The sequence below is a fragment of the Schistocerca serialis genome, chromosome 5 (assembly GCF_023864345.2).
Source record: "Schistocerca serialis cubense isolate TAMUIC-IGC-003099 chromosome 5, iqSchSeri2.2, whole genome shotgun sequence".
NCBI classification, from domain to species: domain Eukaryota; kingdom Metazoa; phylum Arthropoda; class Insecta; order Orthoptera; family Acrididae; genus Schistocerca; species Schistocerca serialis.
In genome coordinates this window covers 509510369-509536550 of record NC_064642.1, presented here as the reverse complement: position 1 = coordinate 509536550, position 26182 = coordinate 509510369, and the positions used below count along the sequence as shown (strand labels likewise).

Below are 26182 nucleotides of genomic sequence, written 5' to 3'. Positions count from 1 at the left end.
TAACAGTTTGGGTAAGGATTCCAGGCGTTCAAGGAAGTGGTTGGTGTCTTTGATGAAGGATTGGAGACTGCATGTAATGGGTTGAAGGTGTTGATCTACGTAGGCAGAGATACGTTCTGTGGGGGCTTGGTAACCAGCTACAATGGGGCGGCCGGGATGATTGGGTTTGTGGATTTTAGGAAGAAGGTAGAAGGTAGGGGTGTGGGGTGTCGGTGGGGTCAGGAGGTTGATGGAGTCAGGTGAAAGGTTTTGCAGGGGGCTTAAGGTTCTGAGGATTCCTTGAAGCTCCACCTGGACATCAGGAATGGGGTTACCTTGGCAAACTTTGTATGTGGTGTTGTCTGAAAGCTGACGCAGTCCCTCAGCCACATACTCCCGGCGATCAAGTACCACGGTCGTGGAACCCTTGTCCGCCGGAAGAATGACGATGGATCGGTCAGCCTTCAGATCACGGATAGCCTGGGCTTCAGCAGTGGTGATGTTGGGTGTAGGATTAAGGTTTTTTAAGAAGGATTGAGATGCAAGGCTGGAAGTCAGAAATTCCTGGAAGGTTTGGAGAGGGTGATTTTGAGGAAGAGGAGGTGGGTCCCCCTGTGACGGAGGACGGAACTGTACCAGGCAGGGTTCAATTTGAATGGTGTCTTGGGGAGTTGGATCATTAGGAGTAGGATTAGGATCATTTTTCTTCGTGGCAAAGTGATATTTCCAGCAGAGTGTACGAGTGTAGGACAGTAAATCTTTGACGAGGGCTGTTTGGTTGAATCTGGGAGTGGGGCTGAAGGTGAGGCCTTTGGATAGGACAGAGGTTTCGGATTGGGAGAGAGTTTTGGAGGAAAGGTTAACTACTGAATTAGGGTGTTGTGGTTCCAGATTGTGTTGATCGGAATTTTGAGGTTTTGGAGGGAGTGGAGCTGGAAGTGGGAGATTGAGTAGATGGGATAGACTGGGTTTGTGTGCAATGAGAGGAGGTTGAGGTTTGCTGGAAAGGTTGTGAAGGGTGAGTGAGTCGCCTTTCCGGAGGTGGGAAACCAGGAGATTGGATAGTTTTTTGAGGTGGAGGGTGGCATGCTGTTCTAATTTACGGTTGGCCTGTAGGAGGATGCTCTGAACAGCCGGTGTGGATGTGGGAGAGGAAAGATTAAGGACTTTTATTAAGGATAGGAGTTGACGGGTGTGTTCATTGGCTGAGTTGATGTGTAGGTGAAGGATTAGGTGGGTGAGGGCAATAGATTGTTCAGTTTGGAACTGGTATAGGGACTGATGGAAGGAAGGGTTGCAGCCAGAGATGGGAACTTTAAGTGTGAGGCCTTTGGGGGTAATGCCAAATGTCAGACAAGCCTGAGAAAATAGAATATGGGAGCGTAATCTGGCTAGGGCGAAGGCATGTTTGCGGAGGGAATGTAAATAAAACTTAATGGGGTCGTTGTGGGGGTGTTGTGAGGGTGACATGGTATTAGAAGGTGGAAAGTGTAACATGAGGTGAAATGAAAATGAAAATAAAAATATATGGGGAGAGATAAAGGTGAACTGGAAAGTAACTGGAGATCTGGAATGAAAAAAGGCGAAAAGGTGTTGGTTACAGCTGGGCTATGTTGGACTTGGGTTGGTAGACAACGATGTGCACAAAGGTTAGGTGGTTGTGTTGCCGCCAAAACACATTAAAGGGTGGAGAAATTCGGGAAAATTTAGAAAAAACTGCATGCAAATGTATAAATAATATAAATAATATAAAAAAATCTCATATAAAGATGTGAAACAAATACTAACAAAGAGATAGAGGGGCTGGCCAGTACTTACCTCAGCTCAGTACAGCCGATAGATACACAAAAAACAGAACCGAAAATTTGCGTTCCTAGTTTTCGGAACAAATGTTCCTTCACCAGGGAGGAGTGAGGGGAAAGAAAGGGAAGAAGGGAAAGTGGATTCAGTTACTCACAACCCAGGTTATGAAGCAACAGGGAAAGGAAAACAGGGAGGGTAGCAAGGATGGAGGCATGGTTGTCAGAGGGAAGCTAAAGATATTCTACTGTAAGTACTGTGCCAGCTTCAAACCAAAGAGTATGCATACAGAAGTAAAGAAGTATATAGTATAAAGATAAACACAACTACGTAGGGTGAAAAGATGCGTGTATGGCTAAAGAGGAAAGGGAAAGAGGAGAAGACTGAAGAGTAAATGGGAGTGAGGTTGTTTAACGTAGGTTCAGTCCAGGGGGATGGCGGGATGAAAGGATGTGTTGGAGTGCAAGTTCCCATCACCGCAGTTCAGAGGGACTGGTGTTGGGTGGGAGAAGCCAAATGGCACATACTGTGTAGCAGGTTCCTAGGTCCCTATAATTATGCTGGAGGGCATGCTCCGCTTCTGGGTATTGGACATCTCCTAGGCGGACAGTTTGTCTGTGTCCGTTCATGCGCTCAGCCAGTTTAGTTGTTGTCATACCGATGTAAAAGGCTGTGCAGTGCAGGCATGTCAGCTGATAAATGACATGTGTAGTTTCACACGTGGCCCAGCCTTGAAATGTGTATGTTTTACCAGTATCTGGGCTGGAGTAGGTGGTTGTGGGGGGATGCATGGGGCAGGTTTTGCAGGGGGGTCGGTTACAGGGGTAGGAACCGCTGGGTAGAGAAGGTAGTCTGGGAATATTGTAGGGTTTAACAAGGATGTTACGGAGGTTAGGGGGGTGACGAAAGGCAACTCTGGCTGGTGTGGGGAGAATTTTGTCAAGGGATGATCTCATTTCAGGGGTTGACTTGAGAAAGTCATATCCCTGGCAGAGTAATTTGTTGATGTATTCGAGGCCAGGATAATATTGGGTGACAAGGGGGATGCTTCTGTGTGGTCTGGGGGTAGGAACATTGTTGTTGGACGGGGAGGAATGTATTGCTCGGGAGATCTGTTTGTGGACAAGGTCTGCAGGATAGTTGTGGGAGAGGAAAGCACTGGTCAGGTTATTGGTGTAATTGTTGAGGGATTCAGATACGTTTGCCACGAATACCTAGACTGTAGGGAAGGGAGCGTTTGATGTGGAATGGATGGCAGCTATCAAAGTGAAGGTACTGTTGTTTGTTTGTGGGTTTGATATGGACAGAGGTGTGGATGTGAGCTTCAACAAGATGAAGGTCAACATCCAGGAAGGTGGCTTGTGTTTTGGAGAAGGACCAGGTGAAATTCAGATTCGAAAAGGAGTTGAGGTTATGGAGGAAATTAAGGAGTGTTTCTTCACCATGAGTCCAGACCACAAAGATGTCATCTATAAACCTATACCAGGCCAGGGGAAGCAGCTGTTGGGTCTTCAGGAAAGCCTCCTCCATGTGGCCCATGAAGAGGTTGGCATAGGACGGAGCCATCCTGGTTCCCATGGCCGTTCCCGTGATTTGTTTGTAGGTCTGGCCTTCAAAAGTGAAGTAATTATGGGTGAGGATGAAGTTGGTAAGTGTGATAAGGAACGAGGTTTTTGGAAGATCTTCGGGTGGGCATTGGGAGAGGTAGTGCTCAAGGGCAGAGTGACCATGGGTATGTGGGATGTTTGTGTAAAGGGATGTAGCATCTATGGTGACAAGAAAGGTTTCAGGTGGGAGAGGAGTGGGAATGGATTTGAGGCGTTCTAGGAAGTGGTTTGTGTCTTGGATGTAGAATGGGAGTCTGCGGGTGGTAGGTTGGAGGTGTTGGTCTACCAGAGCTGAGATACGTTCTGTTGGGGCTTTGAAGCCTGCCGCAATGGGACGGCTAGGATGGTTCTCTTTGTGGATTTTGGGTAATAGGTAGAAGGTAGGGGTACATGGCTCAGGTGGAGTGAGTAAGTCTATGGAAGCCGTTGTAAGGCCTTGTGAGGCACCTTGGATTTTTAGGATTTTCTGCAGCTCAGTCTGGATGGAGGGAATGGGATCCTGGGTAACAGCTTTGTAGGTTGAGGTGTCGGAGTGTTGACACAGTCCTTCTGCCACATACTCCACACGGTCAAGTACCACAGTTGTGGAGCCTTTATCCGCCGGGAGGATGACAATAGAGCAGTCTGTTTTCAGCTCCTTAATGGCACGGGGTTCAGCTGGGGTGATGTTGGGGGTTGTCGGGATGTTCTTCAAGAAGGACTGGGAGGGAACACTGGATGTGAGGAATTCCTGAAATGTCTGCAAGGGATGGTTTTGGGGGAGGGGGGGAGGATCCCTCTGAGAAGGCGGTCGGAACTGTTCTAGACAGGGTTCAACGCTGGGTCTAGTATTTGGGGGCTGTGTTTGGGTAGTGAAGTGATATATCCAGTTGAGGTTCCGGGTGAATGAGAGGAGATCTTCAAGCAGGGCAGTGTGGTTGAATTTAGGTGTGGGGCTTAAGGTTAAGCCTTTTGATAGAACAGATATCTCTGGAGGAGAGAGGGATCTGGATGAGAGGTTTAGAACTGAATTGGGACTGGTGATATGTGGCATTTGACTGTGTTTATAGTTGAGATTTGGTCTGTGTGGGGTATGAGCTGGGATGGGGAGATTGAGTAGGGTGGCTAAGCTAGGTTTGTTGGCTATTAGGGGGGTTTGTTGAAGGTTCTGTTGTGGTTGGTGTTTGTGAGGGATAGGGAGAGGGACCCCACTTCTTAGGTGTTGCACTAGCACTGTGGATAGTTTTTTCAGGTGGTGTGTGGCATGGAACTCAAGTTTGCAGCTGGCTTCTAGGATGATGTTCCTGAGTGTGTTCTCCAAGCAAGGGTTTGAGTGGTGGAGGACTTTGAAGAGAGATAGGAGCTGTTGGGAGTGGTGGTTACATGAAGTAGTGTAGAGATTCAGGACAAGTTGGGTAAGGGCTAAGGATTGAAGGTTCTGGAAGTCTAGGAGAGACTGGTGGAAGGAGGAATTGCACCCAGCGATGGGGACTTTTAAGGTAAGTCCTTTAGGGGCAATTCCAAAGGTTAAGCAGGACCGGAGGAAAAGTATGTGGGATTGCAGTTTGGCTACGGTGAATGCATGTTTCCGGAATGAATGTAAATAATGTGGTATAGGATTAGGGTACATAGTGGGTAACTGGTGGGTAGGGAAATTAAATAACTAAGGTTAAAATAGTAATCATATGAAGGAATAAAACACAGAGGGAAGGACGAGAAAGAAAGAAATTGTGTTGGTAATGTTCAATACCAAAGGAAGACCACTAAATACGAAAAATACGGAAAAAGTTGACCAGACCAAGCAAGTATGTCCAGATCAGGGGAAAAGAACACACGTTGCTCAAAAACAGAGATAGCGAGTGGCGAAAAAAAGATCGCGCATGCCGCAAAAAAGATCGCGGGTGGTGCAGAAATGTCCCAAAAAAATTTTCCTGTGGCAGAGAAAGATAGCCAATGGTGCAAAATTATCACCAGCGACACGAAATCGACGGAAATAGATGATACTGGTAGGTGTGGAATATATTGTTGGCAGTGATTGTTGGCTGAAAAATAGCGAATAACGTTAAAATTATGGAATGTTAAATAAATAAATCAATAAATAAAAAAAGAGAAGTGGACTATAAACGGAACAAGATAATAGGAGGAAAATGAAACTAGCACAGTTGGTGACGAAAATATTTATTTATGTATATATAAAACACTGAAGAAGAGAAAGTGTTTAGACGACAGATGTAAGTGATAGCTAACAAAAGGGACAAAACAATGAAGGATATGGACCATATAGGTGATCTAAATGATTAATGGAAAATCTCATATAAAGATGTGAAACAAATACTAACAAAGAGATAGAGGGACATGATGAAATGATAGTCATCTGTGAAGCAGAAATTAAAAAACTCTTGTACAATGAGAAAAATTAATCTTGGAATAGTATTCCATTTTTTTACTCAAATTGTAAATGAACCTGCCATCAATAAGGAAAAAAATTCAAATTAGAAAAGCCTATAATTACAGTTTTTTATTATTGTTACTATGAAAAAGTAATATATTGAGTTTTCTTGCATTTTTACAAAGTCAAATACAATTAATAATCTACAGTCTGAATTATTAAGCCAAAGCAGCAAGAAGCACCATACTTCAGAATTTAGAAGGTCCCTTAGGTGGCAAAGGAAAGGATAGTGTCAGAGGAAACAAGGGCTCAATGGGATCCCAGGTAAAGGAAACACAACAGGATACACCACACAAGAAATAATCTTAAAAATTTTAGTTCCAGGAGAGATATGTAAACAAAAAAATATAATTATAGAGGTATAACTATAGATTTTAGAAATAGATATGGTGCCTGAAACTAGAAAGGATCTCGCTTTGCAAATCTCTTGAATATCTAATTAGTTAATGATATAAAATTAAATCACCATGTTACTCTGCATATTTGTGTGTGTGTGTGTGTGTGTGTGTGTGTGTGTGTGTGTGTGTGTGTGTGAGAGAGAGAGAGAGAGAGAGAGAGAGAGAGAGAGAGAGAGAGAGAGAGAGATGGATGGATGGATATGGTGTTATGGGCACTCAACAGCGTAGTCTTTAGCGCCTGCGAGAGAGAGAGAGAGAGAGAGAGAGAGAGAGAGAGAGAGAGAGAGAGAGAGAGAGAAAACACCAGCATTCCACAGAACAGAGTTTGGGAAACCTTGCTGTACAGTAAGTATTTGTGTACTACAATTCAAACAAGTTTGCCACACAAACAGGAAGCTTCATGAGTATCAGTGCTGTGAGGTTTACAGCTTCCTAGCTCCATTATGAGAGGAGATCGGGCAAAATTGTGAGTTTCTTCAGTCCCTGTCATAGGCAGCTGCTCTACATAACAGGGGAGTCATATGGGAATAGAATAGGCCTGCCTTATCGACCTCCTTTGGAGCCTCCACATCAGGGACAAGAATTGGTTTTTCCAGACCTCAAAGTGCAGGCTGCCCTGCATGACAGGTGTGTTCTGTTGGAGTAGTATTGGCCTGCTTTATTGATCTGTTTTGCTGGGGCTATGTGGACAAATAGAAATGTCTGAGGGAAGGCTGAGATAGATAGTGGAATGGCTGGACAGAGAAAGAAGGGTGGGTGGGGGGGAATATGGACAGAGGGGGGGAGGGCGGGGGGGGGGGGGGGGGAGCAGGAAGGGATGGACTGAGAGAGAAAAAGGACAGTAGGGAAAGAGAATGAGGTAGGGGGAGATGGATAAGAAGAGGGGGGCCAGGAGGAGGGGGCAGGAGGAGGTGGATAGGGAGAATGGGGTATGAGAAGATGGATGGAGAGTAAGAGGAAGAAGATATGTAAGAGGTTGGTGGAGATGTAGGGTGATAGTGGGCAGGCATTGTTTTCTTAGTAATATTTATGCTCGGTCTTGTATATGAATCATTTTGTACAGCTTAATCAATGATAGACTTAAATAACAGTTCTGACGGTGTCTTTCTGACTCTTCTTATGAAAAACTTGTATGGAATTTACAAAGTACATTTTTGAGAAAATATTGAAGTTAAAACATTAATTAACCTAGTTATTGTAGAATGTGTTGATGTAAAGTCCTTAATTTCAGTTTAAGAACACATTCAGAGTATGTAAGTATTCTTGGTTGAGTAAAGTGGAGATTTGTCTGTACTTCATATGCTCAATTAATGAAGCTCAGACAAAATAGAAAATTATGAGGAAGTAGATTTTATTATGGTAAGAGCATTAGAGTATTTGTATATTTCTATTATGAAGATATGTGAATGTTGATGTGATGTACTAATTTTTGTTTACCCTCATTCTCACTGTCTATATGTAGATGCCTCCCGCTCATCCTGGATTCTGAGTGTCCTGTCTTTCTTTTAAAACTTTGCCAACCTCTCAGTCTCTTCTCCATGAGGAATGAATGATTAGTTCCAAAAGCTAGGAAGCATGTAAAATTTTGTTTTAGTTGTGTCTGCTGGCAGTTCTCCTGAAGGGATGTTATGCCCAGCACTTCTGTCTCATAATTTATTAGTTTTCTTGATTGAATTCTTTGATACAATAACAGAAGTAATGATGAAGTTTTGAAGTGATGTGTTGAAGTTAATGATGATGTAAATTCATCTACATCTTCATCTACATACGTACTCCGCAATCCATCATACGGTGCATGGCGGAGGGTACCTCGTACCACAACTAGCATCTTCTCTCCCTGTTCCACTCCCAAACAGATCGAGGGAAAAATGACTGCCTATATGCCTCTGTATGAGCCCTAATCTCTCTTATCTTATCTTTGTGGTCTTTCCGCGAAATGTAAGTTGGCGGCAGTAAAGTTGTACTGCAGTCAGCCTCAAATGCTGGTTCTCTAAATTTCATCAGTAGCGATTCATGAAAAGAATGCCTCCTTTCCTCTAGAGGCTCCCACCCGAGTTCCTGAAGCATATCCATAACACTCACGTGATGATCCAACCTACAAGTAACAAATGTAGCAGCCCGCCTCTGTGTTGCTTCTATGTCCTCCCTCAATCCGACCTGATAGGGATCCCAAATGCTCAAGCAGTACTCAAGAATAGGTTGTATTAGTGTTTTATAAGTGGGATCCTTTACAAATGAACCACATCTTCCCAAAATTCTACCAATGAACCGAAGACGACTATCCGTGTTCCCCACAACTGCCATTACGTGCTTGTCCCATTTCATATCGCTCTGCAATGTTACGCCCAAATATTTAATTGACATTACTGTGTCAAGCGCTACACTACTAATGGAGTATTCAGACATTACAGGATTCTTTTTCCTATTCATTGGCATTAATTTACATTTATCTATATTTAGAGTTAGCTGCCATTCCTTACACCAATCACAAATCCTGTCCAAGTCATCTTGTATCCTCCTACAGTCACTCAATGACAACACCTTCCCGTACACCATAGCATCATCAGCAAACAGCCGCACATTGCTATCCACCCTATCCAAAAGATCATTTATGTAGATAGAAAACAACAGTGGACCTATTACACCTCCCCAGGGCACTCCAGATGATACCCTCACCTCCGATGAACACTCACCATTGAGGGTTCTATTACTTAAGAAGTCTTCAAGCCACTCACATACTTGGGAACCAATCCCGTATGCTTGTACCTTAGTTAGGAGTCTGCAGTGGGGCACCGATCAAACACTTTCTGGAAGTCAAGGAATATGGCATCCGTCTGATACCCTTCATCCATGGTTCACAAGATATCGTGTGTAAAAAGGGCGAGTTGCGTTTCACAGGAGCAATGCTTCCTAAAGCTGTGCTGACGCATGGACAGCAACTTCTCTGTCTCAAGGAAATTAATTATATTCGAACTGAGACTACGTTCAAGAATCCTGCAACAAACCGATGTTAAGGATATTGGTCTGTAATTTTGAGGATCCGTCCTTCTACCCTTCTTATAAACAGGCGTCACCTGTGTTTTTTTCCAGTTGCTCAGGACTTTACGTTGGGCAAGAGATTCACGAAAAATGCAAGCTAAGAAAGGAGCCAGGGCAGTAGAGTACTCTCTGTAAAACCAAGTTGGAATCCCATCAGGACCTGGCGATTTATTTGTTTTCAACCCATTCAGCTGCTCCACAATCCCAGGGATGTCTATCACTATGTCCTCCATACGGGAATCTGTACGAGACTCAAACGGCGGTATGTTTATACGATTCTCCTGCGTGAAAGATTTCTCAAATGCTAAATTTAAAATTTCAGCTTTCGTTTTGCTGTCTTCTGTTGCCAGACCAGACTGATCAGTGAGTGACTGGATGGAAGCCTTCGACCCGCTTACCGATTTTACATAAGGCCAGAATTTCCTTGGGTTATCAGCAAGATCTTTTGCTAAGGTATAATGGTGGTAGTGGTTGAATGCTTCACGCATCACTCTTTTTCACAGCAGTACGAATCTCTACTAACTTTAGCCTGTCATTCTCCCGATCTTTCTTGTACCGCGAGTGTAACTGCCTTTGCTTCCTGAGCATTCTCCGAATTGCACTGTTAAACCACTATTTCGGCACATACTTGTCCAATGCGTGATTTACAATGTGTTTAAAATTTGCCCATAATACTTCCACGTCCATTGTACTGGTGGTGGTGGTGGTGTGTTGGGGCTTATGGGCGCTCAACATCGAGGTCATCAGCGCCCTGACACACATTAAAAGGAACGAACGTGGACAGACCTAAGAAAACTGAAGCACACACTCAAACAAAGCAGGAAAAGAAGGAAAATGCTACCTAAGAAAGTAAAACCTACGGAAAGGGGAAACATAGCAACAAGAATGTCACAGGAAATTGTTATTGGCTGGCCACTTACATAAAATATGGGCGAGCTAGTCACACAGTGAGAAAATTAAAATCCTCTCCCTAAAATCTTTGTAAAAACGTTTGACAGGGCACAGAACTTTAAAACTTTAGCCACATTCGTCTGAGTGTTGCCTAAAAGAGATGGCGGGTCCCCTGGCAAGTCAGCCGCGACCCGCTGGTCAGAAAATAAAACGCAATCCAATAAAACGTGGCGCACAGTGACCTCGACACCGCAAGCACCACACATTGGAGGGTCCTCTCGCCGGAGCAGGAAGCCATGCATCATAGGGCTGTGGCCTATTCGAAGCCGAGTGAGGAGAACCCCGTCCCGTCGACGGGCCTGAAAGGAAGTACACCACACACGCGTTGTGGGCTTGACTATACGGAGCTTATTGTCAGTCAGTTCCAGCCACTCATCCTCCCACCGACGCATGACCCGTGAGCTCAACAGCGAGGTGAGTGCGTGCAAGGGGATAGCACACTGAGATACTTGTGGGGTGAGGCACGCCTCCTTGGCTGCGAGATCTGCCCTTTCATTCCCAGCAATGCCGACATGCCCCAGAACCCAGCAGTAAGCTACAACCTTCCCCAGTCGCTGTAGTCGGAGGAGGGCAACCTGGATGGTCTGGACAATTTTGTCTGCCGGATACAAACGTTGCAATGAGTGAAGGGCACTGAGTGAATCGGAACAGACAAGAAATTTAGGAGAGGAAGAATGTCTCGTGTGCTCCAGTGCCCGCAAGATTGCAGACAATTCTGCATCAAAGACAGTAAAAGTCTGAGGCAGTCGGACCTTCAGGACACGATATGGAAAAACAACTGAGCAAGCAACAGAATCCCCTTGTTTAGACCCATCCGTAAAAACAGCTACATAGTCGAGGTGCTCAGATAAAATGGCAGAAAATGCTGCATTAAAAACGGTGGCAGGAGTGCAATCTCTCTTGTACTGCAATAAATCTAAAATCACTCCGGGCCTCTTCAGTAACCAGGGTGGCAGGTGGTTAAAACCTTGGATTTGGGGTTGTACAGACTCCACACCGAGGGACTCTAGTACACGTTGCACACGGATCCCAAACGGCAACGTAGCCCGGGGACGGCGGGAAAAAAGGCGGTCTAGAGGTGGATGGGCAACAAGATGGTGAGCAGGCGATCTGGGAGCTGCAAGAAACTTACAAGCCTGGCGCACCAGCAGGAGCTGCCGCTGGATGGTAAGTGGCGGTTCGCCAGACTCAGCACAGAGGCTGGGTACGGGACTGGTCCGATAAGCACCTGTGGCCAGTCGGATCCCAGCATGGTGAACAGCGTCAAGGATCCGCAAATAAGATGGCCTCGCTGACCCATATACTGTGCACCCATAGTCCAGCCGTGAACGCACAAAAGCTCCATAAAACTGTAGGAGACGCGCCCTGTCCGCGCCCCAAGACCTGTGGCTGAGGCACTTGAGGATGTTCAGTGCCTTCAGCGTTCTGGCTTTCAAGTCACGTAGGTGTGGCAGCCATGACAACCTGGAGTCAAAAATTAGGGCCAGAAACCGCACTGTCTCTCTAAAATGTAGTACAGTATCCCCCATATGCAAGGCAGGCAAAGTAAAAAGATGACGAGAACGATTAAAATGAACACAAACACACTTTTTGGCAGAAAACTGAAAACCCGTCTTTGCAGCCCACTCCTCTAACCGCCGCACTGTTAGCTGCAACTGATGGCTCACGGTTGCAACACTGGAGGAGGAACAGAAAACAGCAAAGTCGTCCACAAATAAGGAGCACTGTACTGGACTCCTCACTGTAGACATTATACTGTTGATGGCTATGGCAAAGAGGGTAATGCTTAAAACACTGCCCTCGGGGACACCGTTCTCTTGCTCAAAGCGATCAGACAGTGTGTTACCAACGCGGGTCCGAAAAAACCGCTGAGACAGGAAAGACCGAATGAAAATGGGGAGGCGGCCACGAAAACCCCATTGATGCATTTGTGCAAGAATACAGTGTCTCCAAGTAGTATCATATGCCTTACTGATATCAAAGAAGATACCGATACAGTGATGCTGACGGAGAAAAGCCTGCTGAATAGCCGCCTCTAGGAGGGTCAGGTTGTCGACCGTGGACCGAAATTTTCAGAATCCACACTGAAAGCAGCTAAGGAGCTGTCTGGTCTCTAACAGCCAGACCAGACGCCGGTTAACCATCTGTTCCAGGGTCTTTCCGACACAGCTTGTCAAGGCGATACTACGATAACTACCGGGACATGTGCGGTCCTTTCCTGGTTTGAGGAGAGGGATGAGAATTGCCTCCCTCCACGAGGTGGGGAACACTCCTGTCTGCGATATGAGATTAAAACATTCGAGGAGGATTTCCTTTGACGCCGCTGGCAGATGTCGAAGCATGGAGTACCGGATGCGGTCGTAACCTGGTGCAGTGTCAGAAGTCTCAGTAAGTGCCGATTGAAGTTCCCACATGGAGAAAGGGGAATTGTAGGCCTCAGAACTGTTCGACCGAAAGTCCAAGGTCGCTCTTTCGACAGTCGCACGGTAGCGACGAAACGCTGGATCCTGATTTGCAGTGGCAGTAATTTGTGCAAAATGCTCTGCCAGTGTCTGACCAATGGCTCTGGGTGTCGTTTGGAGGCATCCCTGGTTGAGGACTGCTGCTATTGGTAAACGGCTATGTTTACCGGAAATCCTCCGGATGGCTTCCCATACTCTTGTGGAACAAGTGGAACGGTTGATGGAGTCCAGGAACTCCTGCCATGACCTTTTCTTGCTCTCTTTAATGACATGCCGTGCCCTGGCTCTCGCGAGTCGAAAGGCGGTAAGATTGACCGCTGTTGGGCGGCATTTAAATCGGCGAAGAGCCGCACGCCTGTCCCGGATGGCTGAACGGCACTCTTCTGTCCACCAAGGCACAAGGCGCCGCTTAGGAGTGCCAGAAGTCTGTGGTATGGACAGGTCAGCAGCATGATGGACCACAAACGTGATGTGATCCACCCATTCCTGTACGTTATTGTGGCGGTCAAAGACAGCCAACCGAGTGAACAGTGGCCAGTTAGCCCTGCCAATCATCCACGATGGTGGCCGCGGCTCCAGCAATACACGATCCAGGAGATGAATGCAGATAGGGAAGTGATCGCTGGAATGAAGGTCGTCAATGACCTCCCAGTGAACAGAGTCGGTGAGGGTTGGAGAGCAGAAAGATAGGTCAATGGCTGAGAATAACCCTGTAGCAGTAGAGAAATGAGTCGGAGTACCTGTGTTGAGGATGCACAACACTTGAGATGTTAGGAGGCTCTCCAAAATTCGACCTCGAGCGCAAAGAGAAGTGGAGCCCCACAGGACATGATGGGCATTGAAGTCTCCCAGGAGAAGAAATGGGCGGGGGAGTTGGTCAATAAGATCTGTGAGAGCGTCTAAGGTCATTGCATCCAGAGGGGGTAAATAAAGGGAGCAAACGGTAAGCCTCCGAGGTGAAGAAATTTCAACTGCAACTGCTTGCAGGTCAGTATCCAGGGGGAGAGCAGGGGAGTGGTGGTCATTATTGACAAACACAGCAACTCCGCCTTTGGCCCTCTCTCCAGTCAGGTCATCTTTGCGATATGACGTATAGCCCCTTAGTACAGGAGCATCAGATGGTTTTAAATGCGTTTCCTGTAAACACAAGCACAGGGGGCGTTGCCGAGTTAGGAGGTTCAGTTCCTCCACATGTGCCCGGAATCCATTCATGTTCCACTGTATAATGGGAGCCATCTATCAGGGTGGGAGTACCTTCATTCTCACTTTCTGTTGGGGAGGAGAGCCCACAACAGGTGGAGGCTCAGTTTTGGGGCGAGATGATTGCCCCAGTCTGACATCAACCTCCATCGCCGCAGAAGAGGAGTCGAGAGAGACATCAGAGGGAATGACATCCACATCAGGAAACTGTATAACTGCAGTCTCCTTTAGTGGGCGAGTCTTCACCTTTGTCTTTGGCTTCGATGTTCTGGCCTGACGTGGCACTGGAGCCAAACCTCAGAAGCAGTAGGGGGTGTAGCAGTGCTGGGTGGTGCACAAGACTGGACCAGGGAAGGGGCAGGAAATTCCATGATGTCAGCTACCATGGCCTGGTCAGAAGGCCGGGGGGAGCAGCAGGCTTCACAGGAATGGCAGCAGCACACGTACATTGACAAGCACAGGTGCTAGTGCTGACAGTAGCAACCTCCGTTTGTGTAGCGGCATTGGTTTTCAAGACTGGTTGTTTGAGAACGGAAGAAAAGGAAGCAGTGAACGTGGGCGGCTGCATGGACTTGTAGATTTTCTTTGCCTCACCATACGGGATGCGTTTTGTAGTTTTTAGTTCCTGGATCTTCCGTTCCTCAAGGAAAACTCTGCATTCCCTACTCCACACAGGGTGATCCCCAGAGCAGTTGACACACTTGGGAGGAGAGGAGCAACCAACTCCCTCATGGGCGGCTTTACCACAATTCCCGCAAGTGGCTTCCCCTCTACAGCTGAGAGTAGTGTGTCCAAAGTGTTGGCATTTAAAACACCGCATGGGGTTGGGGTAATAAGGCCGTACACTGAGACGTAGGAAACATGCCTTCACATGCTCTGGCAATTTGGTGCTGTTAAATGTAAGGATCAATGAGTCAGTCTTTATGAGAGCACCATCCACCTGTTTCATAATGTGTTGCACGTCGACAATTCCTTCCCGGGACCATTCAGCTTTCAGTTCGTCTTGGGGGATGTCAACGAGATCTCTGCAAGTCACAACACCCTTGCTGTAGTTCAAGGTGTTGTGAAATTCAGTCTCTATCGCAAACTCCCCAAGAAATTGTGCCTTCTGAAGGTTCTGGACCTGCTGGAAGCTAGATGTTTCAACCAACAAGGTGCCATTTCGCAAGCGCTTTACAGATTTTAATGTGCCAGCAATACCTTCTAAGCCCTTCTGTATATAAAATGGTGAAACTTTTTCAAAGCTCCCATCTTTTCTTTTAATTATGAAAAACACATTCTGCGAAGCAGCATGCGTTCTGTTACTACTACCTGAATCAGGAGGACTGGCTACACGAGCCCTCTTGTTGGATTGGGTGTTAGAACCCACCAGCGGTCCACCCTTTCCGCTGGCAGGAGAAGAATAAAAGTTCGAGGGTTCCATCTCGGTCCCACGAGCAGCTAGGGAAATAGAAGTCAACCTAGACAGAGCCCCGCGTGCCTAGGTAAGCCTTATACAACTGAGGCGCGGCAGGTGCCCCAGAGGTTGCCCGCTTGCGACTGTTCCACCCCAACAGCCATGCATCTTATAGGCGCGTAGCACACTGTAAGATTGAGGGGTTTTTATAGAGGTTTACCTTCCTCGCAATCCAGGCGGTCAAGCCAAGATTACCATTCGCCGCAGCACACAACATTCCACCGCCGCGCCATGCGGTGGTCGCTGAAGCATGTCCAGGGGTTACGGTGACAGGAGACTGGCGGCGCTGACCAGTCCCCAGCTCAGGACCCCGGGGTCGCCAAGCCCGTACTCAGCAAATGAATGCTGAGCCCCTGGGGGGCATTGTACTGGAAGTAAATGAAGTCAATTCATTTACTAAGTGGGATGGTAACAACTGCTTATCTGCTCTTTCTAGTAAGAATATTCTCCTAGCCTTCTTGACCAACTTTTTAACTTTTGTAACCATAGTCGTAATGACAACATCATGATAACTAATCCCTGTCTCAACACTGACATCGTCAATGAGGTCTGGTCTGTTCACGGCTACCAGATCTAAAATATTTCCGTTACGCATTGGCTGTTGATTTAGCTGCTCAAGACAGTTTTCGGGTTATGTGTTCAAAAGTAATTCACACGACGGCTTGTCTGTACCACCTGTAATGAATCCATAGACATCCCAGTCTATACTAGATAGGTTGAAGTCGCCTCCGGCTAATATAGCATGATCCGGGTACTTCTGCGATACAGAGTGTAGACTCCCTTTGAATTATTCTAGAACTGTCACGGCGGAACCTGGTGGCCGGTAATAACACCCAACAATTAACTTTATTTCTCCTAGCCCTGTTAAACGTGTCCAGATAACTTCGACCTGAATGATAAAAATTGTGGAGATATTGTGGGTTTTTATGATGCTGAAGGTATGAGGATGTAGATGAGTGATGAAGAGATTTGTTGTATGAATGCAAACAGTGGAATGATGTTGATGTGAGACAGATTATATTGATGAGTGGTGAATTGATACAGCTTACATACGTATTGAGGAAAGAAAATGATGGCTCCATGGCAATCTCCCCACCCTTCCATTGTTTATATTATTTGTTGAAGCAAAAAAGATAGGGTCTTATACATTCAACACCTTTCAGTTAGCACACCTGCAAAGCTGGGATGCATTCTTTTGTTAGAGGCACATTCTGATATCTTTCATTTACTGCACAAATGAGTTCCCTTGGTGGGCCCCATGTCATTGTCTTTCCAAGAAATGTGTGATTGGTTAAGTTGGCATAACAACGTACAAGGAGTTCTGTGAAGATGTGGAAATTTCTGAAGTCCATCGGTGCTGTATGACAATGTCTTTGTTATAGCTGTCTGACGAAACAGCTCCATATTGGTCAGGTTATTCTTTTTCCACAGCAGGCACCATTGCTAAGAAAGTCCTGTCGAGAGGTCTCACATGGAGATCATGTTTTTTGTGAGCTATCTATTTTAGTATCACTTTACCTTATGCCAATAACATTTTTGAATTGAATTGCTGTTTCACAGAATATTGTTTTAAAGTTCGGGACACTGTCACATGATCTCACCAAGCATTATCAGAGGATTTGTGCCAATTGCTTTCAGTTAATTTCTCACCAGGTCTTTATTGTGTATAAATCTACAAGGTATGCATTATTCTCAAATTGGTAACAGTGACCACTTTTTTTTTATACTCCATCATGGTTAAAATTGGTCTCAAGCTTGAACTTAACCAGTTGGAAATGTAAAATGTAAATGAGTCTTTGAATCCATTAATGACTGTAACCAGTCACATTTATTGTACCTTCTTCTTCATCATCAGCCTGTGACCACTAAAATACAATGCCATAGGTTACCCAACAGTGAGACCTAAGACTATGCCTTATTTATTTATTTATTTGTTTCCTCCTTGATTAATCTCAGAGGAACACTTGATGCTGACTTGTTGCCATTTCATGCTGTGCCTTATGGTGACATTTGGTTATGGTGTGGAGGGCATGGGGTCAGCAGACAGCTCTCGAGGCTGTTACCAGCTTTTGAGACCTTGGAACCACTACTTCTCATTAAAGTAGCTCCTCAGTTGACCCTATAAGGCTGAGTGCTCTGCATTCCCGTCCTCCCTCCAAGGAAATATCCCCAGGTGTATTGGCACTTAAACCTAACCCTCCATGTGGCAATCAAATGTGCTGACTTATCATCCATGGGTACCTTATTAACTGACATAAATCCATCTGATGATGGAGGTACAATCCTATGAAGCACACAGTGGAAAGTATATTAAATGTGACTGGTTACAGTAATTTGGTATTCACACTGACAGAAGTCAAACCTAGCTGAAAATGTTCTATTTAAAGTAACTGAACATGTAACTGCAATCCCTGTGGTAGTCCATACAACAGGCTAATTGTGTGTTATTCCCTAACATCAGTAACTATACAGCCTTTCACCTTACTCAGGGGCAGCATGGTGTGACATACTACATCTTGTACTTGTCATCTGAGCTGTTCAATGAGCAAGCGCTTCAAATTTATACTGCTGCTGAAGAAAATGAAGAAAGTGACCATTCCTAAATATAGTAACAGTTCACATAATAGTCTTTATATTGTATCTATGTATGTTTGTGTGAAATATTCAGCCTTTATTTTGAAAAACAAAACCAAACAGAATTTGAAGCAAAATGGTGCTTCAGATGGTGTTTACTGAACAGTGTCAACGTTTGTTTATGAATTTCTTATACTCAAACATTTTCAAAGCAACCAGTCTTATAAAAAATGTGTAATTATTTCTCCAAATCAACAAAATAACATGAATGCATCCACTACAGTAGATAGGAGATTAAGATAACTACTAAAAGCTATTTAACTTGATGCATACAGAATAATAAATGTTTATTGTATTAGTCTAAAATATAATCTGTATAATGATATTATTGAATTCACTCTACTTTCTCAAGTGACGAAATTATTTTTATACTGTTAATCACACTGTTTTGACGAACAGCAATTTATCATACCTCTTTTCCTTCTGCTTGATAGTGTGCTGCCTTCAGCAGTTCCTGATCTAGTACCACCTTTTGTACTGTGAACTCAAATTTCAGTTGATCAATAGGCAGTTCATATTTTCGTGCATGTGTCTGTAAAGTACCTGTCAGAAAACCTTGTGGGAAAAAGAAGCCAGATATCCAGAATGAGATAGGCTGTCCACTTGTTAACCATGTCTGCAAAAATAAATTGAGGTAATTGTCAATTTTCACAAGAAAACTTTTGCAAATGTTTCTTAGTTAATGTAGGAAGATCTCTTCAAAACATTGAATAACTTTGGATATCAATTATTATTCATACTTTTGGGTATATTTACTACTGAAAAAGTTGTTTGGTTTACAATAATTGTTCAACATTTCTTATGAGGTGGGTCATAATAAGTTTGGAGATAAGAAGACATGTAGAATTATAGTGCATGTTATAGTTCAGGGGATGGGGGCCTTATCATGGCAATTGTTCAATTCAGTAATAAAAGTAATGTGGGGAGGAAGGGCATTACAATGCTTTTGACATTCTTCAGTATGCTATCATGGTTCAAAATTAATAATTAATATAATGGGAGACAAAAGGCAATGGAATTTTGAAGTGACTGAGATCAGGGGGAAGAAACCTTCTGTTCTTTGTGGATATAAATAATTGGCAGGATAGGGTGGGTAGCAATTTGAGACTATTTGCTGGTTGTGTGCAGCAGAATAAAATTTTATTTGTCTGAAAGAAAACAGAGAGTTATTATAAATTCGAATGGAAAAAATCATTCTTGGACTGGAAAAAAAAAAATAAAATTAAAAAAAAAAAATAAAAGAAAAAATTATTGTGCACCGGTCCCGCAGGGCTTAATTTTAGGGCCTTATCTTTTTCTGCTGTACAAATGATTTACCTTTAAGCATTGATGTTCACTCAATTTTATTCGGAGATGACACCTCAGTTTTAATTGAAAATGACAATTTAGAACAAATTCATGATACTGTGGAAAATATATTGACTCAGGGTGTATACGACCCAGGACCACCAGGAGATCTGGGAAAAACCCGGGAAGTTTTTCATCCGGGAGAAAACTGGGAAAATCATGGGTCTTTTTTAGAATTCCAAGAATTGTTTATTTTGTTTTAGTTTTCAGTTAAATTTTTGTAATTTTGACTAGTAAGAAACAATACTCTAACAAAGGATATTACTGTATCTTGCTACTGCAGAATAATACTGCAGGGAAAAAAAAAAAAGACACACACACACACACACACACACACACACACACACACACACACACACACACACACACACACATATTAACGAGAGAGAGAGAGAGAGAAAAAAATGAAAATAAAACTTAAGTTGCAAAGGAAATGCATCATATACAACAACAAAACACAGTATTCATATAACTGTCTGCCAGCAGCAAAATGTGTCAAAGGCTTTAGGAAGACTGTGTAATGCTTAATAACAACAAATTGCCTCTGACAAGTGTGATGTCACAACTCTTTACATTAGATTCATTTGGGCAGTTGTGATCGGGCTCATGCTCATGCGCAGTTGAGTTGCACATGAGTAGTACATTTTCCTGTTTCTGACTACAGAAGTGTGGGTGTTAGCTGTATAAGCAGTGGCAGCAAGCAGCCAGATGATACCCACAAAAATTTTACTGGCGCCATGCTGCCGGATTCAATGGGGGCAAACTGGGATATCTGCCCCAGGCGGCAAGAATTCATATTCGTGAGGAAAAAGCCTTGTTTCACAAAGCGCCTAATATCCAGTGCAAGTTAGTCTATTGATTATTCATATGATTTTGAAACGCATCCCTGTTGGTTTGTGAACATATTCTAAGTTTATTTCTGAATGGATCATAAATTGATTTTTGAATGCGTGCACAGTGTATGTCATGTCTCTGTCAGGGGAATCCCCATCACATCTAGAAATAAACTTTCCTGCAGATGGAAGGGGAGGGGGCTATAGGAGTTGAGCCAAACAGGTGAATGTCAATCACTGTTTGTTTATGTGATTGACTGGGTTTGTGAATGATCAGCATTGTTATAATTACCAGCAAAATCCATAGATTCAGACTACCAGAGTGGAAATAACTACTAACAGGAATAACTAGTAAGAAAGATTACACATTATCTTATCGGTGTATTCAAGAAAATGAAATTTTGGTAGAAAATTTTTGACCAGACTGCTACACTAGTAATGGCCAGTTGTAAAGACCTCAGTAGCAGCCACCTTAGTTCTATTCTGGGAGTAGCATGGAAAACGCATCGTACGAACACGTAATAACGCCTAACCGGAGAATAAAGGCGGGGTAACTAAGGAGTTGATTGTGGCAGGGTTAGTGAAATTAACTAGAGAATAAGTTTTGACACTGGCAGGAATAGTTACAGAATTAGTGGTGACAAGATTGTTTGTTAGAATGAGGAAGGAGAAGAAAAGGGTACATCACACAAATTATGGAAGAATATGACGATCCCAAATTTATATAAATATTTCGTACTACTACGTTTTGATCCTCATGTTCGAGAAGCTGGAGCGTATGAATGAAATGTGAAACTATTTCCAAACATAAAGCTTTTTGCTTGTAGCAAGCCTAATAGGCATGTGATATTGGTACTTCATGAATTATATTCTGTTGTGTTAAAAAAAGTGACCATTTGTGCTAAAACAGTCTGTTTATTTGGTGTGTGTTACAATTGCTGCAATATTAGACAGGCCAGTTTCATTTTATCTAGCAAACAGTGACAAAATAAACATAATCAAATTGAGAAACCACACCAGTCTCGGGTACTGTTTGTATTAACAGCTTTTTCAGTATTAGACAATGACATTTCATTTTTTCATGTGGCAAAACGTTTGATGAAGTTTGAGGTAACAGATCCTTTCACAGAAAGGAAAGGACATCATGTAAAGCTGTAGCAAGGTTGGAGAGAAAAAAAATCTAGGACTTAAAGATAGAAGAAATGTGTACTGTCTTGCTTGTCACTCATCTTTATTTGTTTCATGTATCCTATATTTAATTTTATGTTACACAAAAAAAAGCAAGTATTAGCTAAAAGGCAATAAAGAGTGCAAATTTTCTGAAGAGTTCTTGTTCTCCGGGTTACAAATAATCCCATCCAATGCCAATTGCAAGGGTTTTTCTTTTCTTTCTTTCTGTAAAATTGGGCAACTGGGAGCAGAAGAGACACCACAGGACATTTTAATTTCCACTATACTGAATATAGTTTGACTGCATCCACTACAAAATATTATACGTTTGAATTCTGCAGAGCGAAATACAATGACGTGCGATACAAGAATGCTGTGTGAAGAGGTGCGGCACAGCACTATGGCGCACTTAAGATTAAATAACGTGTCCTACATTTCCTTGAACATGTTTTATATATCACACTCTTCAGAAAGATGTCCTACCTCAAATGCTCGAGGGAGGAAGGGGGGGGGGGGGGGGGCGGGGAACCACTATCTAATATTGCTCCAGTTCGGAAATATTGTTGATCTAGTGCTGATGCACAGAGCAGTCTGAGTTGTAGTGGGAAGGGGAATATCTACGTGACCCGTGTTTACGTTTAGTGATTTTGCTGTTTCCTCTTTGTTTATTGCACTGACGTCAAATGAAAACAAAACGAATTTTTGTGGCTGAGAGCTATCAAGTGAATTGAAATACATTCACATGATTATGGAAAGCTAAAATATGTTATTAGTTTCAGATTTTATTTCCACCTTTCTGACAGTCAAACATTCAGTGCCTTGCAGAACAATTTTTTGTCGGTTCACTAAAGAAATTTGGCTTTTATTAATCTTTTCCACTGAGGCAGTAAATTTATTTGAAACAAAGAGTTTAATTCCACGCTATTGGCTAGTTTCAACTGTTCACTGCATTTCAAAAGTGCATCTTTTCATCTTCTAGCACGTACGGCATTATGCCATAATAAAGAACCAAACATGAGATAATACAATACTGGTTCTCCAAGAAAATTTACATCCAAATCTGTACATATATCTATATCTACATCTACATACATACTCCACAATCCACCATATGGTGCTTGGCGGAGGGTACCTCGTACCACAACTAGCATCTTCTCTCCCTGTTCCACTCTCAAACGGAACGAGGGAAATATGACTGCCTATATGCCTCTGTATGAGCCCTAATCTCTCTTATCTTATCTTTGTGGTGTTTCTGCAAAATATAAGTTGGCAACAGTAAAATTGTACTGCAGTCAGCCTCAAATGCTGGTTCTCTAAATTTCCTCAGTAGCGATTCAGGAAAAAAACGCCTCCTTTCCTCCAGAGACTCCCACCCAAGTTCCTGAAGCATTTCCGTAACACTTTTGTAATGATCAAACCTACCAGTAACAAATCTAGCAGCCCGCCTCTGAATTGCTTCTATGTCCTCCCTCAATCCAACCTGATAGGGATCCGAAACGCTCGAGCAGTACTCAAGAATAGGTTGTATTAGTGTTTTATAAGTGGGCTCCTTTACAAATGAACCACATCTTCCCAAAATTCTATCATTGAACCGAAGACAACTATCCGCCTTCCTTACAACTGCCATTACATGCTTGTCCCACTTCATATTGCTCTGCAATGTTACGCCCAAATATTTAATCGATGTGACTGGGTCAAGCGCTACACTACTAATGGAGTATTCGAACATTACGGGATTCTTTTTCCTATTCGTCTGCATTAATTTATGTTTACATTTACAGTTGGCTGCCATTCTTTACACCACTCACAAATCCTGTCCAAGTCATCTTGTGTTCTCCTACAGTCACTCATCAACAACACCTTCCCGTACACCACAGCATCATCAGCAAACAGCCGCACATTGCTATCCACCCTATCCAAAAGTACATTTATGTAGATAGAAAACAACAGCTGATCTACTACACTTCCCTGGGACACTCCAGATGATACCCTCACCTCCGATGAACACTCACCAATGAGGACAATGTACTGGGTTCTGTTACTTAAGAAGTCTTTGAGCCACTCACATATTTGGGAACCAATCCTATATGCTCGTGCCTTAGTTAGGAGTCTGCAGTGGGGCACTGAGTCAAACACTTCCCAGAAGTCAAGGAATATGGCATCTGTCTGATACCCTTCATCCATGGTTCGCAAGATATCATGTGTAAAAAGGGCGAGTTGCATTTTGCAGGAGCAATGCTTTCTAAAGCTGTGCTGATGCATGGACAGCAACTTCTCTGTCTCAAGGAAATTCATTATATTCGAACTGAGACTATGTTCAAGAATCCTGCAACAAACCGATGTTAAGGATATTGGTCTGTAATTTTGAGGATCCGTCCTTCTACCCTTCTTATATACAGTCGTCACCTGCGCTTTTTTCCAGTCGCTCGGGACTTTACGTTGGGCAAGAGATTTGTGATATATGCAAGCTAAGTAAGGAGCCAGGGCAGTAGAGTACTCTCTGTAAAACCGAGTTGGAATCCCTTCAGGACCTGACGATTTATTTATTTTCAACCCATTCAGCTGCTTCACAACCCCAGGGATGTCTATCACTATGTCCTCCATACGGGAATCTGTACGAGACTCAAACGGCGGTATGTTTATACGATCCTCCTGCGTGAAAGATTTCTCAAATGCTAAATTTAAAATGTCAGCTTTCGTTTTGCTGTCTTCCGTTGCCAGGCCAGACTGATCAGTGAGTGACTGGATGGAAGCCTTCGACCCGCTTACCGATTTTACGTAAGGCCAGGATTTCCTTGGGTTTTCAGCAAGAGCTTTTACTAAGTTATGACGGTGGTAGTGGTTGAATGCTTCACGCATCACTCTTTTTACAGCAGCACAAATCTCTACTAACTTTTGCCTGTCCTCATTCTCCCGATCTTTCTTGTACCGCGAGTGTAACTGTCTTTGCTTCCTGAGCATTCCCCAAATTGCGCTGTTAAACCATGGTGGGTCTTTTCTGTCCGTAACCCACTTTTTCGGCACATGCTTCTCCAATGCGTGATTTACAATGTGTTTAAAATTTGCTCATGATTCTTCCACGTCCATCGTACTGGAAGTAAATGAAGTCGATTCATTTACTAAGTGGGTTGCTAACAACTGCTTATGTGCACTATAAGCCGAGTTGTGCATTTTAGTATGGTTCACAAAATTCTGATGCTCTTGGAATATTCTCTGATGTGTTGTTTCTTTTATGACATAATGTAAGATCTTTTAATGTTTTACACGTACAAGCATATGGGCTTCCCGTGCCATCGTAGCTGTGCAAGCACAGTGACGCCTGTTACCTGGCGCTCTTTGGCAACTGCTGAAACGAACCTAATTCTAACAGGTCTCAGGAAAATATTGCGAATGGTTTTTTGAAAACCATTACTTTCAAAGTAAATTTCTCATTTAAAAATCAACTCTTTGAGGACGACCATTTAGAAAAATTTCGAGCCCAGAAGACCCAACATTTATGCCCTTATTAAAAATTTTACTGTCACATTTGTGTGTTGTAGGTTAAAGTGTGACACGTGCAAAAAAGATCAATATTATATGTGAAAGCTTTTCTTTTCTTTTAGCGACACTATGTATATTAATTTAAACCATTAACTTTTCCAATTTGTGTATACGCGCTACTTGACAGTGATGTTGCTACTGGCTGAGTACATCATGCATCCTATGCTGTAAATATCTGCTGCCATCGGCAAAACCGCGTCGTAATCTCAATTTCTATGGTTCGGAAAGTAACATGCAGTGTTTGGTGGAATTCAAATTTATACTTTTGTAATACAAAAATATGCAGCCTACATGTTGCTGCACATCAAAGATCTTTCCAAAACTTGCTTTTTTTCACTGAGTTTGCTTTTCCAAAGGGCCAGGAAATTCTACGCTGGTGTATAAAACCATAACCATTCAAAGGATTGGTAATTTTTACTGTTCCAAGGAAAAGTATACTGTCGCTTAACACGGAAAAAGTGGATTTTCACCCGGGAGAAAATGTATTTTTAACTGGTAAATCTGGAAAACATCTGGGAATTTTTTTTCTTGTCCACGTATACACCTTGAATGGGCAACCTAGAATTATGGTTTCAGCAGAGTAGATTAAAACTCAACGTCACAAAAACACAATTAGTTCAGTTCAGTGCTAAAACATCATGAGCATCTCCCATAAAAATAGTGCACGGCGATCAGGAAATTACAGAAGCAAGTTACGTAAAATTTATAGGTCTAAATGTTGACAAAAATTTAAATTGGAAGGCAGATATAGACTTCTTAGCAAGCAAACTAAACAGCCTAACTTATGCAATGTATATCTTATGTGGTTCCACCCTTATGGACACCAGGGAGATGGTCTACACAGCTACTTTGAAACTATAATTCGATACGGAATAATTTTCAGGGGAAACTCTACAAACAGCCTGAGATTACTTACACTTCGAACGAGAATCATAAGGAACAAGTGTTTAGTCCAAAAAAGAACATCATGTCACCCATTATTTAAAAAAATAAAAATACTAACCATTCCTTCTCTGTATATGTACAAAATTTTTATTTTTATGTATAAAAATCAAAACTCACTTGACAATTTTCATTTCAACCACAATTAAAGTACTCTTCACAGACACAGTTTCAAACTTCCCTCCCATAATTTAAAATTTTACACTCAAACACCATTGTACACGGGGTTAAAAATTTCCCGTAAATTAAATAACACAAATCTGTTAAATATGGACTAAAAAGATTGTTATTTAATACACTGGTGGAAAAATGTTATTATTCAATTGAAGAATTCAAGCACTACAATTTGACAATTTGAAAACAAAAGAAACAATAAAGATTATGTATTGTGTAATA

The 26182-nt window shown here is 43.1% G+C and overlaps 1 protein-coding gene across 1 annotated transcript in view; it reads right to left on the bottom strand.

Moving 5' to 3' along the window:
• Positions 1-26182, bottom strand: part of LOC126482033 (dynein axonemal heavy chain 6-like) — a 1073010-nt gene that overhangs the window by 50221 nt on the left and 996607 nt on the right. The window contains exon 124 of the mRNA XM_050106005.1: positions 18367-18570. Within this exon, the coding sequence (XP_049961962.1) occupies positions 18367-18570 (204 nt within the window). The remainder of the gene's footprint in view (positions 1-18366; positions 18571-26182) is intronic.